The 12294-nt window shown below is 42.6% G+C and overlaps 1 protein-coding gene across 1 annotated transcript in view; it reads left to right on the top strand.

Annotated features, from left to right (window-relative positions):
* The window catches only part of HSF2BP (heat shock transcription factor 2 binding protein), a 108549-nt gene that overhangs the window by 56545 nt on the left and 39710 nt on the right, over positions 1-12294 (top strand). The window contains exons 2-3 of the mRNA XM_034753738.1: positions 5174-5394; positions 8066-8081. Of these exons, the coding sequence (XP_034609629.1) occupies positions 5174-5394; positions 8066-8081 (237 nt within the window). The remainder of the gene's footprint in view (positions 1-5173; positions 5395-8065; positions 8082-12294) is intronic.

Here is a 12294-nt window from a genome sequence, read left to right as displayed (position 1 = left end):
AGGTTAGTCAGGAACAGAGAGGACTGTGATGAACTTCAGAGAGACATCAACAAGCTAGGCAAATAGGCAACAAAATGGTGAATAAAATTCAGTATTGATAAATGCAAGTAATATATACTGAAGGGAAAAGAGTCTAGATTAACTCTCTCAACCCAGGACAAGGACCTGGACATCACTATGAACAGCACAATGAAGCCTTTGGCTTCAAGAAGTTAGTAAAATAAACAAAAAAAGAGACTGATGGACAATTATATGAAGAATATGGTAAACATTTTGAAAATAATATTAAAGTTGATGTTTCAAGGCTTAAACCAATTTTTTAGCTATCAGAAACTAGGATGAGCACTAATGTGGGACAGGGCAGGTTATCCCACATCTGCCTACAAAGCTCTTACACTTTGCTCTGAAGCATCTTGTGCTGGCCAGTGTCAGAGATGATACTGGACTAGTAGGGCCAGAGACCCGATTCAGTATGGCACTGGCACTCCCTATGTTACATTGGCCTCATTACCACTACAAAAGTGATTTTTCCTCCCTTGGTATTCTACTGTTGAGAATATCCCACTTCCACTTTAATTAAATGGTCTCGTTAGCACTGACCCCTCACTTGGTAAGGCAACTCCTATCTTTTCATGTACTGTGTATATATACCTGCCTACTGTATTTTATACTCCATGCATCTAATGAAGTGGGTTTTAGCCCACAGAAGCTTACAGCCAAATAAATTTGTTAGTATCTAAGGTGCCACAGGCAGTCCTCATTGTTTTTGTTGATACATACTAACAGAGCAGGGGGAGGGATAGCTCAGTGGTTTGAACACTGGCCTGCTAAACTCAGGGTTGTGAGTTCAATCCTTGAGGGGGCCATTTAGGGATCTGGGGCAAAAGCAGTACTTGGTCCTGCTAGTTAAGGCAGAGGGCTGGACTTCATGACCTTTCGAGGTCCCTTCCAGTTCTAGGAGATGGGATATCTCCATTAATTATTATTATACACCTACCCCTCTGAAACATCAAACAGCTGCACTTTGTAGAAAATCCAAGTTGCCTGCTTTCATTCCTCTTCCTATTGACTTTACTTATTGTTACTAGCTAAAGTCCCACTCGCCTGTTTGTTCCTTTGGAGCTGAAACCTCCATAGGTATCAGTAGCCACCTAAAAACCAGCCCCCAGCACCAGAGCCATCCCTACCCACACAGCAGTAACGTCTGTGCCCATCCCAGGCACAACGGGCGCTAGCAATAGGGCAGGTCCTTATACCAACCCCCTTCAAACGCTCCCCCTTGATTGGCCAGCGTTGCCCACCGTCTGCTCCCCAAACACGCGCTCGCCCCTCTCCCAGCTACCGAGCGAGCCCAGGCACCCATGGGGGCGGGGCCCACCCGCTTAGGCGCAGCTCAGGGTAGGGGGTGCCCCGCCCCTCCCCTCCCGCAGCGGGCCCGGCGCTCACGGGCAGCGGTTCCAACCAAGCCCGGAACCCGCCAGGCTCCGCCCCTCGCCTACGTGACACTGGGAGGGCGGGGCGTTCAGGGGAGTCACGTGGCGCAGAGACGCGTGGCTGGTGGCGGCGCTGCTGAGGTCCTCGCGCCTCGCGGCAGAGGGGCGAGGCCGGCACTATGAAGCGGAGCGCGCGCCCCGCAGGGGACGGGCAGGTAGAGCGGGCGGCGCCCCCCGCCTTCTCGCGCAACCCCGGGGAGGTGGCAGCGAGGGGCCCGGCCTAGGCCTCCCGCCCACAAAGTGGGGAGCGGGGCGTGTCCCCAGGTGTGGGCGGGGGAGCAGCGCCCTGACCCAGGCTGTGCAGGGAGGCACAGGGGCGCTGAGAGAAACAATCTGGCCAGGGAGGGGTGGCCTGACTGCCTAGGGGCTGGAGGTGACTTTAAAGTGTGGAGAGAAATGTTGCAGGGCGGTTCTTGCACGTGGGAGTTTTTGATCTTACACAGACCTGAAAAAGCTCGAAAACGTGTCTCTCTCACCAAAAGAAGTTGGCCCATTAAAAGATATTACCTCACCCACCTTGTGTGTCGCTAGTTAGTTATGAAGCAGCCATTGCCACACAGCAGCTGAGCACCACACGGTACCTTTGTGCATTAGAGAAATAGTAACCCCGTTTCTCAGTTGGAGAACTGAGACACACAGTTAAATGATCTGCCCACTATTGCACAGGGAAGTTTGCGGCAGTGTCAGGAATTGATCCTAACAGGGCTTCTGAGTCTAGACTGGGGCCTTAATCACAAAACCATCCTTCTTTCCTCTGCAAAATAGTTTGTATCTAGTTACTTTCTTTTAAAAAAATATTCCAACATGTGGGAGGTTTGAAAATACTCATTTCTGAGTGGAGGAAAGAAAATTAAACTTGGCTGCTGTAATTGTCATGTTGCATGAGATGAACTATATTCACTGAGAGAACCGTAAATTAGAATTTTCTCAATTTAACATCTCAATCCAAATGTTCCAATAACAGGCTTTTTAAAATTTAGCGTTCAATACTGAATATATCCATCTTTGACACCAATTCCAAATTGCTTTCCATTTTTCTTGAAACTACTGATTTGCTGTTTCATCTTTGTTTGATCACTTATCTACCCAGTCCACTGATTGGTCCCAGTGTTCATCTAAAGTAGGGGTCGGCAACCTTTCAGAAGTGGTGTGCCAAGTCTTCATTTTAACGTTTTTAGAAGGTCTCTTTCTATAAGTCTATAATATATAACTAAATTATTGTTGTATGTAAAGAAGGTTTTTAAAATGTTTAAGAAGCTTCATTTAAAATTAAATTAAAATGCAGATCCCCCTGGACTGGTGGCCAGGACCCAGGCAGTGTGAGTGCCACTGAAAATCAGCTCATGTGCCGCCTTCTGCATGTGTACCATAGGTTGCCTACCCCTGATCTAAAGTCTTGCTGCCCCATTTATCTTCCCCTCCCTCTGAGTCCCTTGAGATTTAATTCATTTTAATATTTATTATTTGTAATATGGTAGCACTTAGAGACCCCAATGTTGTTGATGGGCACTGTACAAACATATGACAAAGAGATGTTTTCTGCCCTGAAAAGCTTACAGTCTATGTAAAGAATGTTACTTTAATATTTTCATTTTCACTCTGTTGCCTGAACCAGAACAACTGGGATTTTGTTAAATGCAAGACAGCACGGGTGTGTTTTTGAAGTGGGGGTGGTGGTTGGGGGGAACCGCTAAAGAAACAAACAAACAAACTGAGAAGTAAAAATGAAGAGAAGCATAGAAAAAGAGAGAAGAGAAAGAGGAGGAAGCAAGCAACCGAGAAGGGAGAGGAAATAATAGAAAAGGTGTGGGAGACATACAAATGCCATAGGTGTTGTCCTGATAGTTTAGTGGCAATGCATACTTGGAATGACCCTCACTCCCTCATCCAGCTGGAGGTGGGAATGTTGCAGAGACAACTTAGCACTTTAGGGAAAAGGCTGCATGTATAGTTCTTTAGCAACCCCTTGTGGCTGACTGAAGGAAGTTTGTATGCAGTGTTGTAGTCATGCTGGTCCCAGGATATTAGAGACAAGGTGGGTGAGGTAATATATTTTATTGCGCCAACTTCTGTTGGTGAGAGAGACACGTTTTTGAGCTTAAACAGAGCTCTTCTTCAGAAGGAAGTTTGACAGGTTTGAGGGGGAACTGTTTTCACTAGAGGTTTCTTGCCAGCATGATAGTTGCTGGCTTATTTTAAAAATTAACTGACCAGTGTGGGCATGCAGCTGTTAGGGCAGGTGGATTTGCAAGGCAAGAGGTGATAATCAGTTGCCTATCTATTTGCAAATTTTTCAGGGTTACTATCTGAACATCTCTGACTAGTACACATCAAATAAAGATTGGGGGATTTCAACATATCTCTAAAAACAACAAGGAGTCTGGTGGCACCTTAAAGACTAACAGATTTATTTGGGCATAAGCTTTCGTGGGTAAAAACCTCACTTCTTGATCTGAAGAAGTGAGGTTTTTACCCACGAAAGCTTATGCCCAAATAAATCTGTTAGTCTTTAAGGTGCCACCAGACTCCTTGTTGTTTTTGTAGATACAGACTAACACGGCTACTCCCTGATACTTGAACATATCTCTAGTTTTGTGTCCTTTTTGGTAGGTGAGGTAGTCCCCTAATGCAAGGTTCTTGGAGAGGGAGAAGGGGAGAAATTAAGGTTCCTGGAAGGATGTTCCCTCCTGTCCCCCCTAAAAGAGCAGAATTTAAATAAAAAGGGGAAACGAGGGGAGAGAGAGACAACAAGAGAGACTTGTGGAAATGGACAGGATTGTAAGTAAAAAATTAGACACATATAATACAGAGTGATCAGAGTAGAAGAGAGTAAGAAATATGTTGCTTCATTCTAGGGAGAAAACATTTGTGGGGTTTTTTTTAAGCACCCAGTCTAGTCCTTGGATGTAACATAAATATTATAATTGGATTGGTGGTTGAAATAAGCAAAATATCACTCTGCAATTTTGCAATCCTGCCTTTTGAAAGCATGTTGGAGAACAGATATTCCAGACAAAGAAAGCTGAATCTCTTAGTGATAACTCTTGAATGTACAGCAGAGTTTTCAAGGCAGTGCAATGTGCACCTTCACTGCTGAGATTTAGAGTTCAGTCCTCAGTTTATTTTGAAACTGAGATTTTTTTTTTTAAATCGTGTTTTTTTTTTTAAAAAAACAGAGCTAATTTTCTCAGGCTGCAGAGTAGAAATGGATGCTATAGTAATAGTTAGGTAAAAGAAGAGGAATTGCATGACTCTTACTGGTCTTAACTCAGAATTTGCTTGTGTGTGTTTTTGGTTCATCATGAATGTTAATTTAATTTAATTGATCTTTTGTGGTGAATAGAAATATTTCCAATAGAACAACTATTATAGCAACATGGTTGGGGGGTGGTTCAGAAAACTTCTGAGTTCATTTAAAAATATGAAAGGTACAGCATAAGCCTTAGGACATTCTAAAGACAGTAGTTCAGCATGTGTATGACACTTGCTATTTTCAAAGTCCCGTGCTTTAAAAGACCACTAGATAACATTTCCTTTCAAAATAAAATTCTGTATTTCTGAACAGATATTGAACGGAGGGAGATGCATTTGTGGGAGTGAAGGAAGGATGTGTAACTAGCATACAAATGAGAGAATATTGCAGAGTAACAAAGATATCTGTGGTCTGTTCCATGTTTCAGAAGGCTGAGACCAAAGAGGAATTTGTTAAAGTCAGAAAGAGAGAGTTGGAGAGATTGACAACTGAAGTGATGCAGTTACGAGACTTCCTACCTAGAATACTGAATGGCGATGTCTTGGAGAGCTTCCAGAAATTGGATGTTATTGAAACAAGTAAGTTGCACCACATTAGCAGCAATCATAAATACTTCCAACACTGTTTAGAACAAACACAGCCCAGTTTGTACAGATGGCTATAGATTTTTGTTGACACATTCTGCTTAAATATTTTGTTAAAGGATAACCCTGGTGTTTTTCAAAATTTCAGAATTAGCTAGACATATGTCAATCAATTAAATTTTTAAAAAATCTTTTAAAATTAGTTAACTGAAGACAAGACCTTTATTGACTCACGTAAGCTACCATTTTCCTATCAAAAGACAGAAAGGAAGAGAGATTGGGACAGAAGAAACTCATTCTGCACTGAAAACCATGAGAGAAGTGCAACGGCAGATGAGGCTCCAAAGAAATTCAACCTTTTTGAACATAAGGCATATCTATCTGCTTCCCTTCAACTTTATATCACAAACTACTAGGTGTCGTGTCCATCCCCCGTCCCCCACTCCCCCGCCGCAAAATACAGGTTTTTTGAGATGGCAGAGGGTAACGCCTTTCCTATCCAAGCTCAACAGCTGTGGAGAAGAACTGAGGGAGACCATCAAAGAGGGCCAAATAGTAGTAAAGATGGTGCTGCCAGTGGCTGTTGATGCATCGTACATGGTTGCCAGATCCATGGTCATGGTCATTACACCTACATGGCTCTTGGTTGCAGACATCTGGTATTCCAAAAGAAGTACAAACTTCTATAAAAGACTTGTCCTTCAAGGAGATGAAGTACTTTAGTAACCAGATGGATGAAGTGCTCCATTCCTTCAAAGATTCAAGAGCTCTGCTGAGGTCAGTAGTAAACTATTCTCCAGTACCATACTATAAGCTGTTCTAAATACCAGCTCCTACACAACAAAGAATGTTATCCTATCCCCATAACTGCCAAGCAGAATAACCATCCAGGAAACAGCTTATTATTCCAGAAGAGACCCGTCATCTTCCATCGTGCACCCGAATCCCTTTCAGAGGCAGCAGGTTTGATGGGAGTGTTGGGAGCCTCATCAAGAGCAATCTGGAGTTGATCATCAGAAAATGCTTTACTCCCTTCCTGGGGGTGTGGCCAGAGATCACTGCTGACAAACGGGTGTTAAACATCATTGCCCACTGCTACCCATCCTCTTTCATTTTTTGCACCTTACCTACCACCTTCTACTGTCCCTCTTCAGGGACTGTTCTTGCGAGTGCCTGTTACAGAAAGAAGTGGCCTCTCGGAAGCCACAGAGAAGGTGCTGCAAGAGTACAGGGGTTACAGGCATGTGCTTTTAATTCTTCCTTATTATGAAGAAGAAAATGGGGTTTTCGTCCTATCCTACACCTGAGGAGACCAAACAAATATGTACACTGCCTCAGATTCAGGATTATTTCATCTCTTCAGGGTCAAGATCGGTTCATGGCTCTCAACTCACAAGACAGACTTCCATATAGCCACCATCCACCTGGCCCACAGGAAGTACCTGAGATTTACAGTGGGGCCTACTCACTAACAGAATAAGATATTGTTATTCTGGCTCGTCACATCACCAAGAGACTTCACAAAATGCCTAACTGTGGTGATGGCAGCAGTGCACCTGAGAAAGAGGGTCATCCATATCTAGTCATGGCCAGATGATGAGTTAATTGGAGGCAGCTCACGACAAGAGACATTGACAAGTTTCAGTTAAATCCTCTGTCCGTTTTCCCAGCTGTATTTCCGGGAAATGTCCCTGTGGCTCGCCACCTCCCCAGCTTCCATTGGCTGGGAACGGCAAACCGCGGCCATTGTGAGCTGTGGGGAGCCGTGCCTGCAGACGGACAACATCAGCAAAATGTCTCGCAGCCCGCAAGCAGATTACCCTGATGGGCCGCATGTGGCCCATGGTCTGCAGATTGCCCACCACTGGCCTAATGTATACTTACTGGCCAGAGGACTTATGTCAGCGTGGGACCTCAGTGTTATTCTCCTAAAATTTATGGAGCACACCCCCCGCTTTTGAGCCTGTCTCTTACTGTGCTCCATCCACCATCTCTCAAAACAATCTTTTTTTGGTGGCCACTAGCCAGCAGAGTGTGTGAGCTTCAGGCGCACAACTGAACCCCCATACACATTGTTTCACACAGACAATGTGGTACTGGGATCTTATGAAGATTCATATCCAAAATGGTTTCTGAGTTCCAGTTAAGTCAATTCATTAACTTACCTCACAAAACAACACTCAAGACAAAGGGAGAAGGAACTACACGGTCTGGATGTATCCAGAGCTCTTTGAAATTATACTGACAGGAATACATTTTTCAAAATGTCCTCTAATCAGTTTTGGCTACAGCTGGTTGTTTCATTGGAAAGTTTGTCAAACTGGATAACACGAAGTGTCTTGACATGTTACCAGTTGGCTGGTGTACCTCCCCCACCAAATATTAAGGCTCACTCCCTCAGAACTCAAACAACATCTTCTGCAATTGCCTTATATTTCTCAAGCATTATTCCAAATTTGGGAGAGCAGTACTCCAATTTTGATTTGACTGACACAGCTGATACTCCTCATTCATACCATCTGGAGAAGATACTGTTTGCGAGTCACATACAGTAGGATCCACGCTGGCACATACTTGAAGAAGAAAGAATAGATACGTCCCTAAAGTAACTGTGGTTGATGTCATGACTTGCCTCCTTCCCTGCTTGTCAGACTCCTCAGCAGCACAGGCTTTGAGTTGCGAGGGAACTGAGGGAGGATTGCACCCAGTCTGCCCTTTATGCCCTCGTGCAGGAGCATAAGGAGGCACAAGGTGCATCTATAACTCTGACAATCACTGCTGTTCAGAAAACATTCCGAGCTTGTGCGCAGGAGGGGCATGTGCACTTACAATAGGATCCACACTGACTGAAGAATCACAGTTACCGTAGGGTAAGTAAGTAATTCTTTCTTTGTGTGGCAGTAAAGAGAGCCACTTTAAGAACATAAGAACGGCCATACTGGTCAGACCAAAGGTCCATCTAGCCTAGCATCCTGTCTTTCGTCAGTGGCCAATGCCGGGTGCCCCAGAGGGAATGAACAGAACAGGTAATCATCAAGTGATCCATCCCCTGTCGCCCATTCCCAGCTTCTGGCAAACAGAGGCTAAGGATATAATAACATAATAGCCATTGATGGACCTATCCTCCATGAATTTATCTAGTTCTTTTTTGAACCCTGTTATAATCTTGGCCTTCACAACATCCTCTGGCAAAGAGTTCCACAGGTTGACTGTGTGTTGTGTGAAAAAATACTTCCTTTTGTTTGTTTTAAACCTGTTTGCTATTAATTTCATTTGGTGGCACCTAGTTCTTGTGTTATGAGAAGGAGTAAATAACACTTATTTACTTTCTCCACACCAGTTATGATTTTATAGGCCTCTACCATATCCCCCCTTAGTCGTCTCTTTTCCAAGCTGAAAAGTCCCAGTCTTATTAATCTCTCTTCATATGGCAGCTGTTTCATACCACAATCATTTTTGTTGCCCTTTTCTGAATCTTTTCCAATTCCAAAATATATATATTTTTTGAGATGGGGCGACCAGATCCTTACGTAGTATTCAAGATGTGGGCGAACCATGGATTTATATAGAGGCAATATGATATTTTCTAAATTATTATCTATCCCTTTCTTAATGATGCCCAACATTCTGTTTGCCTTTTTGACTGCCGCTGCACATTGAGTGGATGTTTTCAGAGAATTATCCACAGTGACTTCAAGATCTCTTTCTTGAGTGGTAACAACTAATTTAGACCCCATCATTTTATATGTATAGTTGGGATTATGTTTTCCAATGTGCATTACTTTGCATTTATCAACATTGAATTTCATCTGCCATTTTGTTGCCCAGTCACCCAGTTTTGAGAGATCCTTTTGTAGCTCTTTGCAGTCTGCATGGGACTTCACTATCTTGAGTAGTTTTGTATCATCTGCAAATTTTGCTACCTCATTGTTTACCCCCTTTTCCAGATCATTTATGAATATGTTAAATAGGACTGGGCTCAGTATAGACCCCTTGGGGACACCACTATTTACCTCTCTACATTCTGAAAATGGACCATTTATTCCTACCCTTTGTTTCCTATCTTTAAGCAGTTACCAATCCATGAGATGACTTTCCCTCTCATCCCATGACTGCTTACTTTGTTTAAGAGCCCTTGGTGAGGGACCTTGTCAAAGGCTTTCTGAAAATCTAAGTACACTATATCCATTGGATCCCCCCTTGTCCACATGCTTGTTGACTCCCTCAAAGAATTCTAGTAGATTGGTGAGGCATGATTTCCCTTTACAAAAACCATGTTGACTATACCCCAACAAATTATGTTCATCTGTGTATCTGACAGTTTAGTTCTTTACTATAGTTTCAACCAGTTTGCCGGCCTGTAATTGCCAGGGTCACCTCTGGAGCCACTTTGTTCTTTCCCAGTGAGTTGTGGGAGAACTAGTCTGTCCTTCTGAGCACATGGGGGCACTGGAGGAAGTTTTTAAAATTAATTTTTTCCCTTCAGAATTTCACAGTTCGTTATTCAAATATAAGAGAAATTAATATTTAAAGTGATTATTCAGTTGACTAAATGGTACTCTATGTTTAGAGAGGAGACCTGGTCCTGGTCTCTCATTCTGCAGATTGCAGTGGGTGAGACTGTCCTATGAAGACAGCCCACCTAGTGATGCAGGCTAGTTTGAAGTGGCATGGGGCTAATCTCTTGATTTGTTAGCATTATAATTGTGATAGGTTGGATCACCCCCTTGGGGCTACCAGCTGATGTGTCAAGACTACTACTGCCCCTGCTTTCCCTGCCCGCTTGGGACTCCAGCACCCTGTCTTGTTGAGCCAGACACGCCAGTTTGCTCCAATACAGACCCAGGGTCTGAACCACGTGCCCCAAAGCTGCAGACTTAACTGAAAGCAATTTAAGAAGCATTCTTGTCTTTAACACTCAGATGCCCAACTCCCAATGAGATCCAAACCCCAAATAAATCCGTTTTACCCCGCATAAAGCTTATATAGGGTAAACTCATAAATTGTTCGCCCTCTATAACACTGATAGAGTGATATGCACAGCTGTTTGCCAACCCTCTCCCCCCCCCTCCCCCGGTATTAATACATACTCTGGGTTAATTAATAAGTAAAAAGTGATTTTATTAAATACAGAAAGTAGGATTTAAGTGGTTCCAAGTAATAGCAGACAGAACAAAGTGAATTACCAAGCAAAATAAAATAGAACACGCAAGTCTATGTCTAATAAATCCGTTTTACCCCGCATAAAGCTTATATAGGGTAAACTCATAAATTGTTCGCCCTCTATAACACTGATAGAGTGATATGCACAGCTGTTTGCCAACCCTCTCCCCCCCCCTCCCCCGGTATTAATACATACTCTGGGTTAATTAATAAGTAAAAAGTGATTTTATTAAATACAGAAAGTAGGATTTAAGTGGTTCCAAGTAATAGCAGACAGAACAAAGTGAATTACCAAGCAAAATAAAATAGAACACGCAAGTCTATGTCTAATAAATCCGTTTTACCCCGCATAAAGCTTATATAGGGTAAACTCATAAATTGTTCGCCCTCTATAACACTGATAGAGTGATATGCACAGCTGTTTGCCAACCCTCTCCCCCCCCCTCCCCCGGTATTAATACATACTCTGGGTTAATTAATAAGTAAAAAGTGATTTTATTAAATACAGAAAGTAGGATTTAAGTGGTTCCAAGTAATAGCAGACAGAACAAAGTGAATTACCAAGCAAAATAAAATAGAACACGCAAGTCTATGTCTAATAAATCCGTTTTACCCCGCATAAAGCTTATATAGGGTAAACTCATAAATTGTTCGCCCTCTATAACACTGATAGAGTGATATGCACAGCTGTTTGCCAACCCTCTCCCCCCCCCTCCCCCGGTATTAATACATACTCTGGGTTAATTAATAAGTAAAAAGTGATTTTATTAAATACAGAAAGTAGGATTTAAGTGGTTCCAAGTAATAGCAGACAGAACAAAGTGAATTACCAAGCAAAATAAAATAGAACACGCAAGTCTATGTCTAATAAATCCGTTTTACCCCGCATAAAGCTTATATAGGGTAAACTCATAAATTGTTCGCCCTCTATAACACTGATAGAGTGATATGCACAGCTGTTTGCCAACCCTCTCCCCCCCCCTCCCCCGGTATTAATACATACTCTGGGTTAATTAATAAGTAAAAAGTGATTTTATTAAATACAGAAAGTAGGATTTAAGTGGTTCCAAGTAATAGCAGACAGAACAAAGTGAATTACCAAGCAAAATAAAATAGAACACGCAAGTCTATGTCTAATAAATCCGTTTTACCCCGCATAAAGCTTATATAGGGTAAACTCATAAATTGTTCGCCCTCTATAACACTGATAGAGTGATATGCACAGCTGTTTGCCAACCCTCTCCCCCCCCCTCCCCCGGTATTAATACATACTCTGGGTTAATTAATAAGTAAAAAGTGATTTTATTAAATACAGAAAGTAGGATTTAAGTGGTTCCAAGTAATAGCAGACAGAACAAAGTGAATTACCAAGCAAAATAAAATAGAACACGCAAGTCTATGTCTAATAAATCCGTTTTACCCCGCATAAAGCTTATATAGGGTAAACTCATAAATTGTTCGCCCTCTATAACACTGATAGAGTGATATGCACAGCTGTTTGCCAACCCTCTCCCCCCCCCTCCCCCGGTATTAATACATACTCTGGGTTAATTAATAAGTAAAAAGTGATTTTATTAAATACAGAAAGTAGGATTTAAGTGGTTCCAAGTAATAGCAGACAGAACAAAGTGAATTACCAAGCAAAATAAAATAGAACACGCAAGTCTATGTCTAATAAATCCGTTTTACCCCGCATAAAGCTTATATAGGGTAAACTCATAAATTGTTCGCCCTCTATAACACTGATAGAGTGATATGCACAGCTGTTTGCCAACCCTCTCCCCCCCCCTCCCCCGGTATT

This window comes from Trachemys scripta, chromosome 1, assembly GCF_013100865.1.
Source record: "Trachemys scripta elegans isolate TJP31775 chromosome 1, CAS_Tse_1.0, whole genome shotgun sequence".
Classification (NCBI taxonomy): Eukaryota; Metazoa; Chordata; order Testudines; family Emydidae; genus Trachemys; species Trachemys scripta.
Note: the sequence above shows the minus strand (reverse complement) of the source record. Positions and strands in the feature narration are given on the sequence as shown.